The 26,055-nt window shown below is 36.1% G+C and overlaps 1 protein-coding gene across 1 annotated transcript in view; it reads left to right on the forward strand.

Moving 5' to 3' along the window:
- LOC121315643 (chondroitin sulfate synthase 3-like) overlaps nucleotides 1-26,055 on the forward strand; it is a 108,298-nt gene that overhangs the window by 2,155 nt on the left and 80,088 nt on the right. Inside the window, exon 2 of the mRNA XM_041249914.1 lies at nucleotides 2,114-2,397. Coding sequence (XP_041105848.1) covers nucleotides 2,114-2,397 — 284 coding nt within the window. The remainder of the gene's footprint in view (nucleotides 1-2,113; nucleotides 2,398-26,055) is intronic.

The following is a 26,055-nucleotide window of genomic DNA, read 5'->3' on the forward strand; positions in this document are numbered from 1 at the left end:
CTTGGTGTGCTTAGTGTCAGTCTGCGGTTTCGCTTTCCTTTTTAAATTCCCTTCCCACTTCCCTTCCCACTGCATTTAACTGGTCTAATATAATCTTATAGTTTATATATATATATATATATATATATATATATATATATATATATATATATATATATATATATATATATATATATATGCTTCGTGACCCAAATGCTAAGAATTTAAAGTTTTTTTTTTATTATTTTTTATTATTTTTTACACCTCACGCCTTTTCTGACTTGTAGACACACATTGCAATATGAAAGCGCATACTATTGTAGCTACATCCTTTCAACAGACGCCATCAAGTTCCAGGCAGCATCAAGCTCAAGCAACACGTGCATTACGTGTTGATTACTGATCTGCTCGGTAATAATTTAAAATATAATTTTAAAAATGAATGCATTTTTTGTTTAAAAAAAAAAGAAAAAAAAAGTTATAAGGAACTATTTTTTCTTAGCTTAGTTTTAGGCGGAAGGATATTAAAAAATATATATACTTTTTCCCCCTATTTAGTTAGTTAACCCATTTTCTAAGCGTGCTAAAGGCACTTCAGAGTGTGTGATATACTCTTAATATCACCACGCTCCGGGCGGTTGAAGGCACTCAGCTTCACCTCAAGGCTTGCAGTGCACCGGAGGCATGGTGATATTAGAGTATATCACACACCCTGCTGTGCCTTTTGCTTACTAATGGTACAGTAGTTCCTCAACAAAATTTGCTTTGAAACTACATATACACTGTCACTTGTCCTGAAAAAAAGTTCTATTTCACTGAAGTTGTAGGCAGTAACTAGAGAAGCATGCAATATTGTTTAATATTTAGCTTTTTTTTTTTTTGCATCAGAGGATGTCAGAGGATGTCCTCAAACGAGCCTCAGTTCTTGTTTTTAAGTTTTCTTTTAAGGGCCCTATATTGAAGTTTAAACGTCAAGACATCATTTTTCTTAAAGGAAAACAGCAATCACTAGTATGATATAAATATACCTTGGATTCCAATGATGATGCTTAGAACTATGTGCAGTTATTTTATTCTGTATAGAATAATGGAATACTGAAACCCTGCAGTCATTGTTATTGCAATTGTTTATTATGTTATACTTTTGAATAGGCACAATAATTGAGATGGTCTTAGGTGGAGGTAGTTGCAGTTCATTTTTGGGGGCATTGGGTAAACCTGTGCTCTGCCAAGATAAACCACAGCTGTTTTATTTATTTATTTAATGTTTTTTATAGATAATTTGCGAATCACATACATGGTTATCCTGAGATTGCCTCTAAAACAAGTGGTTGATGCAAACCAGATAGCATGCCTATCGTGGTCTAGAATAGGTTGATTTCATCCATCCTTAAGTGACTAAAACCTGTGGGTAAAGTACCGTGGACTCAAACCTGTATAAGAAATTCAATATTTGGAAAATGTACATTACATGCAGTATTCTGTTAATGGCTGCTGATTGTTTAGCACAGTGTATTTTATAATAAAACATTGACATTAGGAGGCAGGGGACTGTATATGAATCCATTAAGATTTTTTTTTTAAGCAAATGAATACCCTGTTGTTACAGTAGCTGCAGTGTTGTTTCAAAGCAAATGCTGTAGGACTGGTGGCCAGAATAAGAAATGTAACTGTTTTACAGTAATTATGGAAAACATTTGTTCTGTGTGGACTGCCAAAGATTACTGATTGCCTTTTTATTGAATACAACACAGTATATGTTAATACAATTTCCACTTGATGTTGCTGTATAATGGGTTTTATAACCCTTTACAAAAAGGCCAGTTATACTAGCAGTACGGTTTCAGCTTTGAAGTAAGAAAAGGTAACTGTGTGATCTAAAAGTCTAAGACTACATCAAATACTGCATGGAATTGTAAGTATAGTAAATATAGTGGATTTGCATGGCAGGCCCTTTTCATCCAATTATTGCAAATTGTTGTTACCTTTAAGCGGATTGTATAAAACAGATAATGTTTTCTACCAAAGGAAAAAGTCAACTTCTTTCAATAATTGTCACCGTACTTTAGAATCATTGCCTTTTCTTATTGTTTGTCTGTCTTGTTTGTTTTCTATATAACTGCTTATCCAAAAGGCGACAAGCTGGAGGAGCTTCTCAGATCCCTGAATAGTAGTAAGCCAATGTACTTGGGACAGACCGGATTGGGCACTACTGAAGAACTTGGAAAACTGGCGCTGGAGCCAGGGGAGAATTTCTGCATGGGAGGACCCGGCATGATCTTTAGCCGGGAGGTGCTGAAGAGGATGGTGCCTCACATAGGAGAGTGTCTCCGGGGGATGTACACCACGCATGAGGACGTAGAAGTGGGACGATGCGTCCGGAGATTTGGGGGCACCCAGTGTGTCTGGTCATATGAGGTAACGAGCACAAACAAACAGAACATGCTACAGTCTATTTTTAATGCATTTTACATTTATTTTACATTGATACAAGTGGAATAAGTGGAAGACATACATTTTGGATATACTTAGTGTTTTGTATTTTCCACTGTAGTACAGCTAAGTTGGCGACTGTGCTATTTACTAAGGTATAAAGCTCCTCACATATATTGTGTGCATACACTCCTGTAATTCCAATAGGTCAGACACTTTTCATAGTCATAAATCATACATCCCACATCCCAATGCTTGTTTCATAATTTGAAACAATCATTACCTATTGCTTATGAAAAAAGCACGCTTAAATAAAGTTAATACAGTTACAAAGAATTCAGATTTGTCTGTATGGTTTTATGGTTGCTAGATTCATAGGAACACAGCAGTGATTCCAATTTTTCCATGTGAATCAGAATACATGGACCATGTTTTGACATTTTTAGGAAGCAGATACTTTTTCTTAACATGAAGCACACATTTTAGAGCTTGACTACTTCCACCCATTCTAAGCAAAAGCTTCCATGTACAAAACCTGCATGTCAGAATTTAATATGTAATTTATAATGTGAAAGCCAAAACGTGGCACATTACTCAAAAAGCATAATTCACAAAAACCTTTTCCAAACACACAAGATGCAAACTAAAGCAAAGCAGTATTTGGTCTTGGGAGGGAGGGGGCATTGCTTAATGTATCTGGTTTCAAAAAGGCACTGTAACCCTGTCTTCATCTTTCATGGTTGCAATATCATCCTCTTCACACAGTTTCTTCTGGCATCAAGCTGCTTTAATTAGTGTTTTTATTGTTTATTGTCCTTATTTCAGAATTTACACTAGACTACACATTAGCCAAAAACTGATAATAACACTTATCTGCAGTTTAAGAAAACAAAATATCCAGTTTTCCAAGTTTCTAAATTATTGAAGATGGATTATTTGTTTAAGGGATCAAAATATAGTAACTAAAATCTGGCACCTCTTAGAATATTATATCGATGAAAGGGTTTATAAATAATGTGGTGTAGCATCTTGGCCAAGGCTGGTCTGCACTCTTTAAACAGTGGACCCAGACACAGAAACTGTAGTTTACAGCTTTCTTGCACTTTTATTCACACAGATCACAAACAAATAAACAAAACAAAACAAAAGCCTAACTGCACCAAGGAGGGCTAACTAAACTTTTACAAATTCCTAACTATAAGCTGTTTACCAGGAACCAAAACACTTGTAGGCAATGCAAAGATTGCATTCCCTGAATTTACCTTTTTCAGGTCTGCTCACACATGTTTCACACAGGTTACACCCAGGTTACATCCAGATTACACCTGGGCTTTATACAGGGCTTCCCACAGATAGCCTTTCCACAGACCCTAGGTAAACATTTCAGACCTGTTTAAATACCTGCCTGTGTAATTACAGGCTGGTGTCTATAATTAAACTAGTACCAGGTGATTCTCAAAGCCCCAAGGTATTCTGGAGGATGTAGTCCTACTTGGACTACATAAGAACATAAGAACATAAGAAAGTTTACAAACGAGAGGAGGCCATTTGGCCCATCTTGCTCGTTTGGTTGTTAGTAGCTTATTGATCCCAAAATCTCATCAAGCAGCTTCTTGAAGGATCCCAGGGTGTCAGCTTCAACAAGATTACTGGGGAGTTGATTCCAGACCCTCACAATTCTCTGTGTAAAAAAGTGTCTCCTATTTTCTGTTCTGAATGCCCCTTTTTCTAAACTCCATTTCAGGCTGAAAAAGTCCCTTGGGTCGACACTGTCAATACCTTTTAGAATTTTGAATGCTTGAATTAGGTCGCCACGTAGTCTTCTTTGTTCAAGACTGAACAGATTCAATTCTTTTAGCCTGTCTGCATATGACATGCCTTCTAAGCCCGGAATAATTCTGGTCGCTCTTCTTTGCACTCTTTCTAGAGCAGCAATATCTTTTTTATAGCGAGGTGACCAGAACTGAACACAATATTCAAGATGAGGTCTTACTAGTGCATTGTACAGTTTTAACATTACTTCCCTTGATTTAAATTCAACACTCTTCACAATGTATCCGAGCATCTTGTTAGCCTTTTTTATAGCTTCCCCACATTGTCTAGATGAAGACATTTCTGAGTCAACAAAAACTCCTAGGTCTTTTTCATAGATTCCTTCTCCAATTTCAATATCTCCCATATGATATTTATAATGTACATTTTTATTTCCTGCGTGCAGTACCTTACACTTTTCTCTATTAAATGTCATGTGTCTGCCCAGTTCTGAATCTTGTCTAGATCATTTTGAATGACCTTTGCTGCTGCAACAGTGTTTGCCACTCCTCCTACTTTTGTGTCGTCTGCAAATTTAACAAGTTTGCTTACTATACCAGAATCTAAATCATTAATGTAGATTAGGAATAGCAGAGGACCTAATACTGATCCCTGTGGTACACCGCTGGTTACCACACTCCATTCTGAGGTTTTTCCTCTAATCAGTACTTTCTGTTTTCTACATGTTAACCACTCCCTAATCCATGTACATGTGTTTCCTTGAATCCCAACTGCGTTCAGTTTGAGAATTAATCTTTTGTGCGGGACTTTGTCAAAAGCTTTCTGGAAATCTAAATAAACCATGTCATATGCTTTGCAATTATCCATTATGGATGTTGCATCCTCAAAAAAATCAAGCAAGTTAGTTAGGCACGATCTCCCTTTCCTAAAACCATGTTGACTGTCTCCCAGTACCCTGTTACCATATAGGTAATTTTCCATTTTGGATCTTATATACATGTTTCCCCCTACTCTGCAACAGTAAGCATAATATTTAGTTTGACATGTAGCTTGTGATATCGTGGATGTTTTTGTAAACAAAAAAGGGGTACATATTCAGCTCAGGGGTTGCTTTAGTACTGTCCACAGTATGCCTTTAAACCTTATTGGTTGCCAGATTTAAAGTGTTAAATACAGTTAACGTCTACACTACGCAGTCTGGAGTCCGATAAATTAAATTGCATCAGGTAGTGCGGTTTGTTAGAAGTGTGGCTTCTGTAATACCGAACTACATTTTTGTCTCCTCCAATATGTTTTGGCACATGGACATTACAGATACAGTACTCAGAACAAGTGCCTGAAGGAGCTGAGTATGGCTATCAATACTGCTGTACTGTATTGATTTCTGAGGCTTATTGTAAAATGGTGGATCATGGAGCGACGTGATCATATGCCAAAATCAAAGCACATTGATATCTGGAGTGATTAAATCGGTCAAGGAGAACTTAAGAGTTCAAAATGAAACTCACACACATTATGATAAAATGTACCTTGTGTTTTTAAGAAACAAAGCCATGACGTTCATGCTATGTCTTCCGTGGGCACAGGATCCATATTTGCCGGGTTGTAAACATAAAATAGAGTGCATGGTGGGATAGTCATATTAAGTCCCACAGTCCACTGTGCTGCTGGGAGCTGTAACCAGGTCAGCCTTTTCTGATTTACTTCAGAGGCTAAATTGAACTCTTATTACTGCACCGTAAGGTTGCTGTGTCGGTAATTGCTTTGTTGTTGAAACATCTGCTTGCTGTTTGTGTAATGTGTTTTTGAAATCCCATACAAATATAAAACTTCAAAAAGCAAGTCTTAAAAAACCTCTGGGGAAAAAACAATGAGAAACAGAGGAACCTTATCAAGGAAAAAGCTTGAATAGGCCTGTATGTAGCTTGTTCTTTAAACAGTACATTGTTTTGTGCTTTTTTTTATAAAGAATATTGTAAATATACAAATTATTTTGGTTTTTTTTTATGTTTCTATTTTCTTATGTTTATGTTGTAATGATTTGCTAAACCTTAAAAATGCAGTAAATTGCTTTCATGCACCAGAGCACTTCATCTGCATAATGAAAACAAATACCACTACTAGCCACATTAAAGTGTTACAGCACCCCTGCAGTGTTTGCAAGAAACCCATTACTTTACATTTGCTGTACCCTGTGCTGACCATATTACACAATGTTTCTTTTCTGTATATTTCCAATAGTTTAAATATTTTTTCTATTCGCCCATCACTTTGTTTTCAACTTCTACTCAATAGCGTTAGTCAGAGGAAAGAGATTTTTTCTTCTTCTATGGATTGCAATTCCAGTTCATGCTCCCCCCCTGCAACAGTGCTGCTGCTGTGATTGAAATGAGTGACATATTGTGATAACAGAAAACCAGCATTGTTCCAGGAGGGAGTGTGATCTGGATACACTGCGATCTATAGAAGACTTTTTGTTTTCTACTGTTGAACACTCTTGAGTACATTTTGAGAAATATATTGCCATCATGTGTGATTACACTATGTAACACAATTTTTGTTCCTGGGTAGTAAATGTTATTTCCTAATTGCTTATGCCTCAAAAGTATAGAAAATGGCTATTATTCCCCACAAACTTTGCGTTTGTGACCAGGACAGTGATATTTCAAAATATCACTATTTCCAATGAGAAAACGGGCGCTTTTGTGTCTTTTCGTTCACATAAAGTCAGAAAAAAACAACATATGAATCCAAATTAACATGTATTTATACTAAACTAATACAAAAATGACTACAAAAGATTTAGAAGTGAGTAGTTTTTCGAGATTTACAATTATACTGTAAATACAGTATAATCGTAAATCTCGAAAAACTACTCACTTCTAAATCTTTTGTAGTCATTTTTGTGAGTAGTTTTTCGAGATTTACGGTTATACTTTAAATTTACAGTATAATCGTAAATCTCGAAAAACTACTCACTTCTAAATCTTTTGTAGTCATTTTTGTATTACTTTAGTATAAATACATGTTAATTTGGATTCATATGTTGTTTTTTCTGACTTTATTTGAATGAAAAGACACAAAAGCGCCGGTTTTTTCATTGGAAATAGTGATATTTTGAAATTTACTTGTCCTGGTCACAAAAGCAAAGTCTGTGGGGAATAATAGCCATTTTCTATACTTTTGAGGCATAAGCAATTAGGAAATAACACTTACTACCCAGGAACAAAAATTGTGTTACATAGTGTTATAAACAGACATGTCATGGTTTACTAAAGATATATGATTTTCAGGCATTTTTTTTAAAACTGAAAACAAAATGTTTACTTAACAAACAAAGATTTTTTTTTCTGACGAATGATGACTAGACCCTCACAAAAAAGGATATTTTGTTGTGAGGCTAATTCCTTTTTTGAGATCAAACACCTACCTGCAACGACTGTACTGAGCATGCTCAGAACCAAATTTTAAATCTATGAACTCAGGAACAGATTAATATTTCTTCACCAAACCAGAAAAAGGCACAATGCTGGGCCAGTCCCCTTGTATCCTACAATTGTCAAACAAAAATTACAAACCATTTTGGAGTTTGAGACTGACAAAAAAACAGATTTTTAATTTGTTTTCATGCTCTGGATCTGGGAATCTGCATATCCAAGCACAACGAAATGGCCCACATCAAGAGATCTAACCAAAGGGACCACACCTCCAAATTTCCGTGTAAATCCATTGAATAAAAAAAGGTTAAACTAACTGATAATACTTTACAATTGACTGAAACTGAAATGTTTCCACTTCAACTGGCACATGAAGTCTGGATGCATTGTGCTTTAGTGTAGAGAAAACGAAAGATTCAGTTTTCCAGCAAGACCAATTAAATGATTGGCGCTTTCCATTATTATTCCAAACCAGAAAGGGGCTGCATTGTCAACACTGATACCCAAGTGTCTAAATTGTTGAAGACGGATTATTTAAGGGATCAAAATAACTGAAATCTGGCATCTCTTAGAGTATGATATAGATGAAAGGTTGTATCAGTGTGTAATGGTGTAACGAGTACTGAAAAATTGAGCATGCTGTATTGCTGTATGGATTTAGCAAGTTAGTCACTACAAAGAGTTGAGTAAGGCTAAACCTTTTCATATGTGCTGCAAAACAAGCCTGTATCCCTTTTGTGTTTTTATTCCCAGCCGACCACAAGCTTAGAAACGTACAACTAGGTTTGTAGTGTCGGTAGTAATTGCTTCTGTGTGTAATGTTTTATATTTTTAGTCACAGAAATCAGGACAAATAAGTGTCAGTTCTCTTGCAACTCTGTCTTTATTAACCTTGTGGAACCAACTAAATGGCAATGTGCAGAAACAGCATTGCGTATGTAAAATATGTTTAATCAATCCATCTTTGTAGTGAAATGGTGATGTGTAGTTTTGCCAGAAAAGTGATCACAAGATAGCATGCTTGCTACATGGCATGTAGTACAGTTTATTCAAACCATTGCAATTATACTGCATTTCTTCTTATCCCCATAAGATACACAAGGAATTGAGCGGTTGTGCAGACGGTTTCTTCTTAAGATACATTTGAGAGTGGCTCAGGTATCACGAGGAAACTGACAGTTTGGATAACCAGATCCAACCTTTCAATACATTTTAAATCCTGTCTCATGCACCTAATTGCAAAAAAAAAAAAAAAAAAAATTGGCATCATTTTTATTTGTGATACACATATGTCCCTGGTACCTTAATTGGCTAAATACATTACCACACGTACTGTGACATTTTTGCATTTTTAAGACTGAAAATCTCTTTTCCCACAGTTGTCTGCAATTATGTTGTAATGGAAGCCTCACCTAATAAAAGCCATTTTAGGGTTACCTTTTGTTCGTTGTAACTGCATAAACCCTTTCAGATCAGGATATTCCTCCTCAAACCAGGGATGCTAGGCACTACATAGACTATTTATTTCCAGGAGCGGAGGAGGGAGTAGTGTTTCAGTGTGTGTTCTGGACAAATCAGTTAAGGCAATGATGGGGAATGGAATTGTGGTTGTTCGCATTTGTGATTTTTAGTTCTTGTCCTGTGTAGTAGTCTTTCGACTAAGCACTGTATATTGATATTTTCTAGACAACACACCATACTTATTCAAGAAAGAAACGAAAGTACAGTCCTGCACATTTAAACATTATTATATACTTTTAAAAGAACAATATGATTGAGTACAAAGTACAAAAAAAACATTACTGAAACAGTTTCACAGTGTATAGTAGCAGGCTACCTCACTCTCAAAATAAAAATAAAAAAAGACAGCAAAAAAAGTACAGTATGCTAGAAAAGCAACACTACAGCACATACCCTGTGTTTTAATGTCCTTGGTTATTTTTTTTTTTGTGTCAGTGACGACATTCTCTTTGATGAAGCATTGTGCTGCAAATTTCACAGTAGAAAAATAGTTCCATTAGAAGAGTCTGGCTGGGATTTTGCCCACAATAAACACTTTCCCAGCATTTCCTCTGCCTCTCCATGAGTTGGTATTGGAGTATGACATTGAACAATATCTTCGTCATTGGAGTCGTCATTATTGTCTACTGATGCCTGCGTAAAATAATTCACAATTTCTTCTTCAGTAAGTGTCATCTATATTGTCATCATACCTTATCCATTCATCAAGTTCAGTCGCATCAACATCATTTCCCACTAGAACTCTTGAGGTGGATCTCTGTCATCATAATCATCGTCATCATCATCCTAATTCTCTGTAGTGGGTGCACTTAATATGTTCTTCCACACATTTGCCATGCCTGTGGCTTTCACTTCAGTCCATGCTGAAGCACAAGTGTAGACTGCATGACTTAAGGTAACACTTTTAAGTACACTTTGCAGTGATATTATTTCTGTTGCACTGCTGTCTGGGGTGGGCTCTGATCCATTCCAAACATGGTGCAGGAATGTGCATCTGTAGAGAATTTTCAAAGCCTGTCGGACCCCCTGGTCCATCGGCTGAATTTTGCTGCTGTGTTCGGGGGAAGAAACAGGCAGTGAATCTTCCCATCCTGTGACTGAAGCTCCTTGCGATGTACCGGGTAGTTATCTATCAGCAGCACAGCATTCTTTTCAAGTTAAGTGAGTTTGTATAAACTCGTACTGCACACACAAAATCGTTGTGAAACCAGTCCTTAAACATTTCTTTATTCTTTATTCGTCCACCCACTTTTTTGGGCTGCATACCTCTCCGGCAGGTTGTGCATGATCATGTGTTTAAAACATCTAGGTCAGTGGTGCTCAACTTGGTCCTGGAGGGCCAGTGTCTCTGCAGGTTTTTATTCCATTTGCACCCTAAAGCACTTTATTGAACCTTACTAGAAGCTTAATTGGTCCAATTAACTAATTTATGGTATGTTAGAACAAAAACCAGGAGGGACACCGGCCCTCCATGACCTGAGTGCACCACTGCTCTAGGTGATTTTTATTTGTCTATCTATATCAGAGGCAGTCAATGTGTTCCAGCAGCATGGGCACACGCCAGCAAAGTAACATGTTCCTTGCACTTTTTGTACCCCATGGCATGCTTTTCATTTTGCAAGTGTTTTGCTCCGCAAAGTTTTGCAGTACAGTCCAGTTTCATCTGCATTATACACTTCCATAACTGTTCTTCCATAACTTTTAAGTTTTTCACAGAAATAATCAATTCCTGACGTGTCAGCAGACAGTTGCTCACCTTCGTTGTCTAGCTCCCTAATACCGTGATGTTCTTTAACCCTTTACCGTCTTATATCAGACCAGGTCCGACATCATCAAAAAGACGTAAAGCGCTGGTCTCTAGTCGTTTTATTATCCGGAAAAAGCTGAGAAAATCTTTGAATGGCCTAGTGAGACAGATGGAAGCTAAATGAAGTTAAAAAAAAAATAACACGGACAAATAACAAAAGAGATAACTGCTTCCGCATACAGCACTCAAAGAATATCACAGACATTTGCAGAGCTTTGAGATGTCATAGTAATACAATAATGACTTGGATCACATTATTGAGGAATTTGGTGATAAAACTAGTGATCAGGAGAGGATTTATCAGTATGCACATCTATAAAGAGGTATGTGAAAAATACAGCGAACAAGGGGTGGGGCTTAGCTGGAGATGCAGTACTGAATGTATCTTTGCGATTCAGTGCCTTTTAAACCTGTTTTACTCTGAAAAAAAAAAACATATTTTAAACAGCACATGTAAAATGTGGCACAAGATGGGGCTATTAACTGTGGCTTGAACAGCCAGCAAGGTGGCAACCAGGACAACATAACCCTAAACAGCTCTGGTCTCGGGCATCTGATCCACAAACACGAAAAAACAAATATATATATATATATATATATATATATATATATATATATATATATATATATATATATATATATATATGAAAATAAGTACTTTCCTTTTTGATGTTGTGATTTATTAAAGATTTTGTGTGAAAATATTTGTTTACTGCATGAGGTAGGTCTGTTATACAGCGCAGCAGCAACATTGCAAAACACTCACATTCAAGGCTAATATGGTCATCTACCGGAAATACACAAAAATGACCTTGTTTTAAAGTCCTCTTTCCTATGACAGTGCCTGAGTAAAAACAGTTTAAAGAGCCAGGTCACCGGTGGGAATATTTAACATTGGGTGGACCCTAAAGAGTTAATAAAATAGGCTTTAGGAACCTTCAAACATAAAAAGAATGTCCAAGTCCAAGCTCAGCCATCAATGGAATGCATAGTAACACTTACCTTTGACAGGACCGAATTTTTACTCCAGTGGGACCTTGCAGGACCTTACCAGTGTGAATGGTCTATTCTATTCGCCCCAGTTGGGTGCAGTTCACTGAAGCTTGAGTTGAAGCGAAATTAAACAGAGCTGTCAAAGGAAAAGTCAACCATAATACGCAAGCGTGACAATTGTTTATATTTTTTACCAGAATATTAATTTGAATTTATTTAGGCTGGTTTATGTTCTATATTTCTGACATTTATAAAATGAGCATGCTCCCACAAACCTATAGGAGCCTAAAATGTTTAGACATATGGAGCTGTTCAATTGATCTTAACTGTAGATCTTAATACTATCGCCACTGAAAGAAATACAGTAAAGAATCTGACTTTCACTGTGGGAGGTGTTGGTTGTCATAAAAAAGAACCAGTTTTGTAGGATTTCCACAAGCAGTGATATTGTGTTTATATAACAAGTACCATGCAAGGAAAAGTAAGTAGGCACACTTACAGTAAGTAGCTAAGTTCGGGGAAATGACTTTCCTTGGATCATGCGCTCCATCTGCTGAGCATCATGAACAGCACAATCATTTCTGTTGTTTGATTTGAATGAACGCAAGATGAATTCAGAACTGATATCTGTTAAAAAATTGTAACATCAATCAATGGAAATCGCCTGTATTTATTTATTTATAACCTTATCTGTGCCATTTAATGTTTAGAAACATAATAACCATACAGTAGTCTAGGTTCACTCAAGCAATTCTGTTTCAAAGTTCACAGGCATTTTTTTCTTGCCTTATTGTAAATTCAACTCTTATTTCACAGTTTTAAGAAGATGTACTGTCATGAATTGACATACAGTACACATGTTTCTTTGACTGCCTACTGTCACAATAGATCACAGACTGTGTCATGTGAAGATTTGTTTGTGTGGGAATCTTTTGTAATTACACTGTACATAGGTGTGAAAAAAACAGCCTTTAGATTGCAATGCAATTATCATGGAGGATTTAAGGAAGAAATTATATGCTTGGTCTTTTTTTTTTTTTTTTGCTTCTTTTTGTTTCTTATAGATTCAAAATAAACAGGTTTAAAGCCTTATAGAGTATAGGATAGGGTGCAATTCAAGACAAGCTGGTAGGCATAATTTCTTCTTGCATGGTGCTATACCAGCTTGTCTCACATTGCACCCTATGTACATCATCTGAGGACAGCTGTTAATTGAATCAGTATCGTGATGCAATTTCCTTGTGATAGTAGCTCAAACGATGACTAAATATATATATATATATATATATATATATATATATATATATATATATATATATATATATATATATATATATATATATAGTTTATCTGTAGTGACGTACTCCAGATTTTATGCACGGTTTACAGTACATCATAGCAGTTATAAATCACAAATAGGTCATTTGAATAGTGAAAAAAAAGGCTGTTCCACAATACAGGTAGGGGTGTAACAGTTCACTGTATATCGATAAATCATGATACAACCTTTACATGACATTGTATCGCAACAGAGGTGACTGTCATGATGCATGACTTACTATAGCCCATCAAATGGTTCTTGAATCACAAACTGTGAGTTATATTATGGATACATTAATGATTGTTTATTTAATATTACTTCAAAGCCCACCAGGACCATAATATGTAGCATATTTACATATCATATTGGGACCTGCATATCCATATCATATACTGACCTTTAATATCTTTAAACCCCTACATTTCAGCTAAACCATTTGGGGCTCGATTCTGATGAAACAAGTGCAGTCGCAGTCGCAGTGGTTAAAGTCAAATGCGTCTGCCCTGTATGGTGTGGCTTCTCCAAAAGTGCAATTCTGGTCAAATTAAAAACACAGTGCAAACGTGTTTAGTGGCACACTGGCAGCGCCCAGCCAATCAGTGCTGAGTAGGTTGGGAATCTGCTAACCAATCAAGGCCAGGCAGCAATCCCTTTAAGAAATAGAATGTGCTTGCATCACCTCAAGGCTCTGTTTTGAATGTAGAAGTGGCGATCAGGACGAGCGGCAGTAACATAGAGCAAGAAAAAACAGCGCAAGTCAGAACAGCAAGTAGTAGGTCACTCTCCGAGAGAATACGTAAACCAGAATCTCTTCGGCGAATATGTTAATGATACCACACCCCAAAATTTATGCCGACATGTGGCGATAGGGCAGGCACTATATAACGGTGCAGGATATGTCTTCAGAATACCATTTCAGCGCAGTGGGTGTTTTTTTTTGTCTCCACTCCATTTTTGCTCTACATCAGAAGCAAGAGCTGTTTGTGCTTGCACTCGCATTTGCGCTGTGATCAGAACACAGCCCTTCGTCTTCTGTTAATTTTGCATTACAACATATAATTGTTTAATGCTTTGAAAACCATTTTGGTTTATTCTTTTCATAATTTTTTCTATGAACAAATGGTGGGTGTGAGTGCTAAAATATTTTCTTAATGACTTTAACAGTGGCTAAATATCAATTAAAAATACAGGAGAAACAATACAACACTAGAGCAGTTTCTGAGTTTTTAGGGATCAGGACATGTAGATACTAGACATTGTAATCTTGACATTTTCTATTAATTGATTAATAATCTGATCTAGACAATTGATTAAATCGATTATTCACACCTTTTTTTTCTAGTGATATGAAATTGTGTTGAAAGACAATCATAAGTAATCACTTATTTTGAACTGTGCTGCCCCTTTGAGTTTTTCTTCAGCCAAATGCCATGTCTAAAAAAAAAAGATACAAAATATATCAAGAGCGTATCTATTTAAGGACGCTTACTAAGTGCTATTTTATTTAGTTTAGCTGAAGAGAAATGCAATGTATTGTGCTATTTTACTTTAATTAGCTGGAGAGATAGTAATATATTATTGTTAATTTTCTTTTTGAGACATTATGAAATATTGGGTATACCTTGCAGTTGCTAGTTGCCAAGGTCATTAGAAGTACCCTTTTGCCATTTTTCAAAATTTATTTTTCCTGCACCGTCTTTTGGTACTGCACTCAGGTAGACAAGATTAACTGATTAATTGTTTTTTAATCAATCAAAGCCCACAGCTGTGATTAATCAATTAATCCTCAATCGATTAAACCCCTTAGTAGATGCACATTTAAAAATAATGTTGAATCTGGGTTGTTACAAAAAAAATAACCAGCTTTTATTTTTCATGAAGTGTTGTTCAAGCAACATCTTCATCTAGACCTGACGCAATTACTTTATTGAATCTGTTACATGTCCTTGGTTTCTCACTGGCACACTAAATTCCCCAATGGGTTCAGCAAGTAATCGTTAATGTCTGTGTCTTTAGATTTAAACGTGACCCCTGCAATCTCTAAACTAATGTATGTTTTTCCCTTTCGTCTTATTTTAAAGCTGATTGAATTGCAGAATTGTAATGCTGGGCTGCTTTTTTTGTGCTCGCCTTGGCATAGATGTCCCTTGTGCATTCTTTTTCATAATTGTAATTCAATGGAGGAATGCAACTTTTTTTACTCTTTTCTTTCACATTTTCAACATTATAGGACCAATTTTAATAAGGTCAGAATCCTGACAATACAGACTTCCACTTAAAACAACAAGTTCAGTGTACACTTGGAAAGTAAAGTCTTCATAACAACACTAGGTGAGAGGTATAACCTTATTGTTCTCTTGATATGCCTTCACTTACCAATTTGATATAAAAAAAATAGCAAATATGTTAAATGATTACTTTTCACAAGTTTTTACAAAGGAAGATACTGACAACATGCCCCACATGTCATCCAGTTCCTATCCAGTTTTAAATAACTTTAGCATAACTGAGGCAGAAGTGTTAAAGGGACTAGTAGCTCTTAAAATAAACAAATCCCCTGGGCCGGATGAGATCCTCCCAGTAGTACTCAAAGAAATGAAAGAAGTAATTTACAAACCGCTAACCAAGATCATGCAGCAGTCTCTTGACACAGGGGTGGTACCGACAGACTGGAAAATTGCAAACGTAATACCGATCCACAAAAAGGGAAACAAAACTGAACCAGGTAACTACAGACCAGTAAGCCTGACTTCTATTATATGCAAACTTATGGAAACTATAATAAGATCCAAAATGGAAAATGACCTATATGATAACAGGGTACTGGGAGACAGTCAACATGGTTTTAGGAAAGGGAGATCGTGCCTAACTAACTTGCTTGATTTTTTTGAGGATGCAACATCCATAATGGATAATTGCAAAGCATATGACATGGTTTATTTAGATTTCCAGAAAGCTTTTGACAAAGTCCCGCACAAAAGATTAATTCTCAAACTGAACGCAGTTGGGATTCAAGGAAACACATGTACATGGATTAGGGAGTGGTTAACATGTAGAAAACAGAAAGTACTGATTAGAGGAAAAACCTCAGAATGGAGTGTGGTAACCAGCGGTGTACCACAGGGATCAGTATTAGGTCCTCTGCTATTCCTAATCTACATTAATGATTTAGATTCTGGTATAGTAAGCAAACTTGTTAAATTTGCAGACGACACAAAAGTAGGAGGAGTGGCAAACACTGTTGCAGCAGCAAAGGTCATTCAAAATGATCTAGACAAGATTCAGAACTGGGCAGACACATGGCAAATGACATTTAATAGAGAAAAGTGTAAGGTACTGCACGCAGGAAATAAAAATGTACATTATAAATATCATATGGGAGATATTGAAATTGGAGAAGGAATCTATGAAAAAGACCTAGGAGTTTTTGTTGACTCAGAAATGTCTTCATCTAGACAATGTGGGGAAGCTATAAAAAAGGCTAACAAGATGCTCGGATACATTGTGAAAAGTGTTGAATTTAAATCAAGGGAAGTAATGTTAAAACTGTACAATGCACTAGTAAGACCTCATCTTGAATATTGTGTTCAGTTCTGGTCACCTCGCTATAAAAAAGATATTGCTGCTCTAGAAAGAGTGCAAAGAAGAGCGACCAGAATTATTCCGGGCTTAAAAGGCATGTCATATGCAGACAGGCTAAAAGAATTGAATCTGTTCAGTCTTGAACAAAGAAGACTACGTGGCGACCTAATTCAAGCATTCAAAATTCTAAAAGGTATTGACAGTGTCGACCCAAGGGACTTTTTCAGCCTGAAAAAAGAAACAAGGACCAGGGGTCACAAATGGAGTTTAGAAAAAGGGGCATTCAGAACAGAAAATAGGAGACACTTTTTTACACAGAGAATTGTGAGGGTCTGGAATCAACTCCCCAGTAATCTTGTTGAAGCTGACACCCTGGGATCCTTCAAGAAGCTGCTTGATGAGATTTTGGGATCAATAAGCTACTAACAACCAAACGAGCAAGATGGGCCGAATGGCCTCCTCTCGTTTGTAAACTTTCTTATGTTCTTATGTTCTTATGATATACCTTCACTTACTAATTGCACAAGATAACTAATGATATGCCATATATGTCTGCACCATTGTCCAAATTACTGTTAACCTGCTAAAATAACTACTGTTGAAACACAGAAACCTACTTTATTTCACCAATGATTTTTGCCAGGCCCGACATGTAATTATTGAAAAACAACTGAGTATTCATTCAAGCTTTTCACATCGTTTCACTTGATGGCTCCATGGAATTGGTGGTAACCTCACAACAAGCTGTCTGTTAGGCTTATATATTAGTAAAGCAATATTTTTTACACGTAATGCAGAAAGATAAAACATTTAGGAGCTAATGCATACAATAAATATGCCCAAATCACCTGCCCAGTGAAGCTTCTTTTTAATGAATCTTATTAGGGTAATTAAAACCCACTAGTTCACAACATGTTTATTGATCTAGTTCTGAAAATATTTATACACAAGAGCTTTTGAAACATAATAATAATTTTAGGAGTCATAAGTTTTGAAGGACTAAATAAAGTTTGATATTTATGAAACTGACAGCCAAGAACAGTACCATGAATATGAAAAAGTAGTCAATCCATCAAAACAGACTTGAAAAAAAAACATTATTTAAATATCTCCTGAATAACAGGGCCCATTCATTTCACTTAAATTATTGGTATATGTAGCATTTGATGTAGAATACAGTTACAGACATCTGGACAGCCTTTCCCCTCAAGACAGAGGATGAAATATCTCTATACTGTAGGTGATTAACTCAGCTAGGTTGACCAAGGTGAAAATGTAATGACACGCACACTGTGTGAGGGGGGAATATTAATAGTTTTAGGTTTGCCTGTAACTGTTTTATAAACAAGTGAACTACTGTGTTTCTACAGCAATGCATGGCAGTTAAGCAAAGTGATTTACCAGAGGGGATTTAAAGTTCCTTTGGGTCGGATATCGTACATATAACCCTGTATTCATTGCAAAGCTTGGCTGCAGTTAATTTCACAATTAGTGACCTTCGGAAAACAATCAAGGAAAATCATGCTTCACAGATTAGGTAAACAAGTATCTTTGTCAAGACATTCCATTGATAAAATAAAACAAGCATGGTTGTGAATCCCAAAAGCCATTTAGACATGTGTATTGTTAAGCAATCAATTTACCGGATTCTGCCGAGTCCGCTCACAGGGGGGCGTAAAGTTTTCTTTAAGGCAAACTCAGGCAGGGGCAAAATTACAAGCATTATTGTAGAGGGAGTATTTTTAACATTAGGTCAGATAGATTACTGTTACAATTAGGCATGCTTAAATTTCAAAAGGTAGAGCACATATTGAATACAGTGCAGTTAACATATTGGATGACTTCGTGAAATACAATTCAAAGTTCCTGCAGTTGTCCACTGTTTTGTCATTTCAAATCTTTTCACTAAACACACATTACACTTTAAAGCTGCAGTGCCCAGTGCAAAACCACAACATGAAAAACCACATTTGTAGGTGAAAAATGCTAAAATAAAAGTGGCTACATTTAAAAAAATATATATAAACACAGGAAATGTTCTGTCCACTAAAACAAAGGGCTTTACATCATCTCTGCAAGCAAGAAATTACACTGTGAAAACACAACACGAAATATTAAATTAATATCCAAAATAGCACTATATAGCATTAAAATGTTCAATACAGTATGTACATTTTTTTTTTTTTTTTAAATCCAAAATACAGATTGTAGCGTAACAACAGGAAAACATAATCAATCAGACTGAGGCGTCTGTATCATCCGAGCTGAAACCACCAAACTCAACATCTTTGTTATGTGTACCGAAGATAACCCTAACCCTGAATCATTAGTGCACAGAGCAACTACTTCTAGACAGTATTTTCTAGTCACGTGACCCGTGATATTTCCCCTCAGACATTATTTGCGCATGGTTATTAAAAACCGTAAATTAATGGTAAAAATTTGACTTTCAGCTAAAAGTAGAGGTGGGGCGATGGTTCAAACCGGGATGTTGACTCTGTAGAATCCAGTATATATAACAGGTCTTTAGATCAGTGATCTTGTTGAGCATTGATCTCTTCAGCAGTGTGATAAAGCCATGTGAGAGGAGTCAGCGAGACCACCGTTCTGTACCACAGTATGGTTGACTAAGAAACAGAATAATTTTTTTAATGATTTCTTTATCTGTTGGCTTGTTCCAGGGATTTGGTTGATTGGTTTGTTTATTGGAAGGGATTGCTTTGTTTAATGGAAGGGTAACTATATAACAGTCCCATCCCGTGCATGTCGAGGGGATTAGGATTTCTACTGCATGTATCCACATTATTGGTATATACAGTAGTAGAGTGCTAATAGATTGTATTTAACAGGGAAACTGGATATATAAAAATGATCACTGATCAACTGGAAATCTGGACTGCTGGACTGCTCACGAGGGATCAGTAATTAATTTTGTGTGCAACACAAATGTTATCTGTAGTACTTTTAAATCCACCCACTGTTTGTGATGTTTTACGACAGGCAGTACAAATGTAGTTGTGCTTACTGTAAAACAGATGGGTGAATGTAACATACCAAAAGGTAATCCTGCTTCACCAGATGATACCCATCTATAACCTGTGTTGAAGAGGAAAATATACTAATATGCTAATCTGATTATTAAATAAAGGAATTCAATGTGAACAACACATTTAACAAATGTCACCAATAAGAAACACTAGAAGGCATATGTACCAAATAGCAATTTTATTTCAAACCTTCTGATGTGATCACATTTCCATCCTTCACTTTGGTAACATAAAATGGTTGAATCAATAAAGCTGAGGTTCTTTTTAATTCACAAATAGGGAAAATGCAGTATATATTACTACCTCCACTAGGGGTTGCAGGGAGATGCATTAATAGCTATACCCTGATGTGCCTGATGAGTCTGAGTGCTCTAATGAGGTCACAAGCATGCTTTAAACTTGTGACTTTAAAAAAGTCACCAGAATGTGATGACTGAAACAGAAAATGATACAAAAACATTGCCATTCATAATCTGCTAAGTAAGGATAGTGCTGACAAAATAAAATGAGAATTCTAAATGTTTTTTTTATGATTAATGTTTGTGTGGATATTGTTGTAACAGTCATTCAACTTTCTCGAAAGTTGAAAGACTGTTACGACAATATCCAACCTAACCTGCTCCCTGATGTACAAAGGTACTTCAGCTGCTTCCCCAAGCTTTATTACAAACAAAATCGAGAATACAGAGGCTTTGCAGGAAATTCCAGCTTTGGTATTCCAATTGGCTTTGGTATTGATTCTGGAAGAAACTAGCTGTGGAATGCATAATACGGTCAGAGTTTGTGGAAAAGTAGAATATAGCACTTTCTCATTTTTGAAGAATTTCCATTACTGAACTGCCTGAGGATCACTTTAAATGTCAAGGGAAAACTTCCTGACCAAAACACAAGCAAATTCCAAGTAAAACAGGTTGATTTTTTATGTTTTTTTTATTTTTTTTATTTTCCTCTCATTGTGCTTTTTAGTGCATTTGGATTTCACCGGTTTATTTTTTGCATTGAGCTCAAATCAGTGCTTCATTGTATCAGAACAAAAAAAAAAAAGAATGGCATGAAGGCTAGACCTGTGAATATAACACATAGTTTAAAATCAGCAGTGAAGGTCTGGACCTGTGAATAACTGGTCCTGAGTGATGTTAACACAAGCTACTTATTCATAGTGTTTATGTGGGGGTCAGTAATGTAGTGTGCTAGTAGATTATGTGTGGGTCAGTAATGTAGTGTGCTAGTATATCCTATGTACTGTCTATCTCAGCATCCGATGGAGCTAGAATGTGAGTTGTTGTTTTATTCCATCATATTTAATCACATCAAATCTACAGCAGAAGAATATGAGGTCCTGTACTCACTATGCCTTTAAACTGACTTAAAAATGCTAAATACGGTTTGCGTCCACACTATGCAGCGTTTAATACCGGACTTCAGAACCGGACTCGAGACCACCTTAGGAGACAGTCTCGAGTCCAGTTCTAATTAGAACACATCAGGTAGTGCTGTTTATCAGAAGTGTGGACACTGTAATACCGAACTGCATTTTTTGTGTTTCCTCCAATATCCCAGAATGCTTTGTGGTATGCTTGGCGAAATACTGGCGCCTGAAAGACTTTCTGTCAGTATACACTCTGCAATGGGTATTTATATTTATCCTTAAAAAAACATCTCTGTTAAACTAGTGGGGAAAATAACAAAAGCACACGTCAAATTAGATGACCGGAAAAATGAAATGCAAGTTAAAAGCAGGATCAGGATGAACAAGTCACATCATTTGTCAGCTCCTTTTGAAATAAAATTAAGGGGACCAGAATTAGGCGCAGACAAGATATGAAGGTAAAAACAAAGATTATTTTGTAATTGCGAAAACAGAATCAGCTCAATCTGTTTAAAGGGATGTCACCTGATTAAAAATAAAACCTGAAAACTTCAAACCCTACTTGGTGTGTGTGTGTGTGTGTGTGTGTGTGTGTGTGTGTGTGTGTGTGTGTGTGTGTGTGTGTGTGTGTGTGTGTGTGTGTGTGTGTGTGTTCGTACTTACTTTTTCCAAAATACTTGTTTTATTTCTTTTTAGCAATATGCACTTCTATTAATATGAAGCATTTTAAAATAAAATACAGTGTATGATGGGATACTATCGTATTTATTTTCACTGTTTATTGCACCGCTAGGAACTGTAACTGAACTATTCTAATATTGTGTGTACACATTGAGCCTGATAAACATGAAATGGTACTTCAGTGTGGACGCTTTGAGCTGGATTAATTAGAACGGTTTCGAGTACAGTTCTTGAGATCAGTTATGCAGTGTGGACAGGGCCTTAGTCTCAAAGTAGCATTCAACTAAATTAGACATGGCTCCAAGGTCACTGAGACTTGCCATCAATTTGTAGATTACTGTGTGATTAAAATTTGGTATTCAGGAGTGATCTACAGTCTGCTGACCTACTGTAGTAGATTTTTAATAGCTATTTGTATATTAAATAAACTTCATGCCTGAACTGAAGCTGTGATTTTTTTTCTTTTGTTTTTTGTTTAGCAGGAGCTGTTCTGGTCTTTCTCAGCAACCTAGCTTACATGAACGCTGTAGTTCTGAATAGGAAAAGCGAGTTGAAGGAATAGTAATGCAGGGCACTGGTATATACTTTTGCTGGATAGAACATTACATGTTACGTATTGTTTGTGTTTATATAAATATACAAAGTAAACAAATACCCTATATGAAGTTAACTTCAAAGCAGAATTATAAAGCTTTGGTGGTGGTATGTTCTCCATTTTCCCATATAGAGACTGTTTCAATAGACATGGGGCTGGTTGAATAAAACTGGAGTAGACTTTTCTAAACAGTTAGACTAAAAGCACAAATACCCACAAGATAGAACATTAAAAATGTTGAGTTATTTATCTTGATCAGCTTGCCTGATTTCCCAGATTTAAAGTCCATTATTATAATGGCTTTCCTCCTTTGCCTAACTACATTTAATTTTAAAAAATGTGTTAAAGTCAATAGTAGGTTATTCTGTTTAATTTAGACTTTTTTTTTTTTTTCAAAACAATAGTAGCATCTCATTTTTTTTTTTTGGGATAAATTTAAATAGAAAACCCTTCAAGGTACATTTGTATTCACCACTTTGAACAGCTAACCAATTTTTTTTTTTAGCTTTGTATAAATTAATTAAAACCTGTCAGAAGAAAAATTACGTTCAAACAACAACAGGCCATTTTTGAACTATCCTCTCTATTACTTTAATGTCAACATATTATAATTAATAGCCTCTCTTCAAAATAAGTTGCTGGGTTATACGATCCCTGATGCATCCTTCTTAATGACAGGCAATCTGGTGCACAGAAGGTTTGCATACATTTAGCCTTGTTATTATAATGGCAAGATTTTCATTTTTCTCAAAAAAGCAGAAGTTTGGCAGCAGTGAGACCACACTATCAGAGAGAAAATGCCTTTAGAACTTTAAACATGGTCCTAGTTAAATTAAGCATACCAGGAGCTGGTCACTACAATTTTCATACTGTTTGTTACAATTTGCTTAGCTGCAGTATGTATTTCTATTAACAAATAAATAGGTTGGGTACTGGCTGAAGATAAAATGTCAGTTATGGATTTGGCAGTTGCACTGCTTGAACACCACCAAATGTCACCAAACCGTCAAATATCAGGTTTTGATGCCTATGACTACTGGAATATCTGAAGACAGAATCCTGTATATCATGCTCTATGTTCTTTTCCATGCTGGACGCAAGCCAGACACGTCTTTCTGTCTATATTATGGGGAAGGTACCGTACATCCTACAAAATAAAAATAAAAAAATAATAAAAAATTGTCACAGAGACTTGGAATCCTCCAAGAGCAGCACCAGTTGTGTAAGCAGATTTTGAATTTATTGAGCTCCAGGGGTATAGGGAAAGATTGATAACTAACCATTCTACACAGCACCTAATAATAGTCCTGTAACATGTTGGCTTCAGAGACATGATAACTATTCTCAGCTGTCAAACTGTCATGCCTTATACTACAGAAAGAATATGGTATATAATTTGAGTGGTGTGCAGTGAAATAACATTCCAGGAGAAAGGATATAAGATACTGTATGTCCATTTTTTTACATGGTGCCCCCAAGTTACATCAAGACATAATAAACAACACGATAAATGTGGAATATTTTGAACAGTGCAATTACTCTCCACCAGCTGTTATTTCTAATGACTTTTGATGCATTGGTGCTCTCATTATCTTTGCACCACAATATTGTGGCTGTGTTAAACAGGTCTAATACCGCAGTCTCTAAAGGATTACTTATTAAACCATAAACAATTTAAAATAGATTAAATGTAATAATAATACAGAAAAAGTAAACACATTCTAGGCTCAAATTGTGTATCAGTTAAAGTAAAATGACATCCATTTGTAAACATAACAAATGTAAGCATAATGCATTTGACAGGAGGGGAAGTGTGTTGTATAAGTACAGAACTAATTGCATATCTTTTTTAACTTTAATGGAAAAAAAACTATTTACCACTAACCCACATTTTTGTATTTATTTTTTGCTTTTACTGTATGTGTACGAAGACAGTACTCCTTCAACATATCCTGGAGGCTGCCCACTAAATCGATTTGTTACCCATTTATAGATTATTGTTGTATTGTACGGAGGTGACCTTCCTAGACACATCACTAGAATGAAATGGGAGGGTTACCTGTATAAAATAAGAACTATAGGTTAAATCAATCCATGTGGTCAAGCCACACTTCTGCCCTTGTTGGGTTTGCAGGAAACATTTATACCAGCTAAAGAGCGCCAACAAAATCTCCATGTTCATTTTAAATTGATGATGAACAAAGCTGTCAAAAATAAGGACATTGCTATAATAAATTTGATTTGAAGTTTGTTACTTACCATAAATGTGTAGTCAAATGATGTACACTTTATGAAGCAGTACTAATGGCTTACTCATTTATTTCATATTTAGAATAATTTTGATGGTGGGGCTTATGAAGGGCTTTGCAATGACCTTGGTTGCACGCCAATGCATGTTCATCGCCCAAAATGTTTTATGTTAAAGTCCTGATTCTGTGCTAAACTTAGCTTTGGTAAGGCTGCAAAATCATCTTCAGCTTTAGTAGGAACAATGGAACAAGAATAAGAACAATCTGGAAGCTTAAGCAAAAGTATTTACCAGTAGTGAAGGTGGTTGAGTTCTGTGCCTGAAAGAAATGGAAACAAGATTTATTTTCTCCCTAATAGTCCACTCAGCTACAGATGGCGAGAAATCAGAAATTATGTGCAAGCATAATGACCTCAGCTTTAGTCATCAGAATTATTCTACTCCCAATAAATTCATTCTGCTTTCAAACTTTGAAGACTGTTCCTGTCTGGTAGGCAGAGGTTCAACCCATTACTGGGCCGGACTGAGAAACATCATGTTTCCAAAGCAAGGAAAGGATGCACTGTTTTTCAAAATGTAATCTGTTTAGTATCAAAGCAGTTTTTGCAACCAACTGAACTGAAGGCAGAAACAAGTTTTCTGAGAAGACATGGAAGGGCTTATGTCCCTGGGGTTAATTCTGTCCCTGCCAAAAATCACATGTGTGTCCATTCCCCAATTACATAATTGAGTGATAATTGGGGAGTGGGCATCTGTATAAAGGAAGAGCAAAGTCCTTTTTTTGGGAAGGGAGTTAGTTGAGTGCACCTGTGTGAAACTGCATGTTAAACTTTGTAGAGAAGGCGAATGCCCAGCCTGTTTTGTTTTGTGTGAACGTTTTATTTTGGCCTTCATGCAGTGTTTATTTTGTGTGTTTGTTTTTGTTAATTAAAGCGCACTTTGCGTGTAAAACTGCAGCTTTCTGTCTCTTGTTCTCTTACCTGCCGGTAATATCTTGTTCTATGACACTACCATGTCACAGATGGCTTGAATTGAGATTCAGCACTGCTGCACTGTACATCTGGTTTCCAGGTGGAATAGAAATAACTTTTTGTCAGTAGGGGGATAGTGCTGGAAATGATTTAAGGTTCCTAAGTTCTCACAGTGTCAGTGCAGTAGTTGAGCTATGATTCAAAATTAGGGTCCTCTGGCTCCTTGTTTTGAAGATCGATCCAACAGACCACACAGCCTGCTTGTTTTGTGATTGACCTTGAAGATTGTTGATAGAGA

The sequence above is a fragment of the Polyodon spathula genome, chromosome 1 (genome assembly GCF_017654505.1).
Source record: "Polyodon spathula isolate WHYD16114869_AA chromosome 1, ASM1765450v1, whole genome shotgun sequence".
Classification (NCBI taxonomy): domain Eukaryota; kingdom Metazoa; phylum Chordata; class Actinopteri; order Acipenseriformes; family Polyodontidae; genus Polyodon; species Polyodon spathula.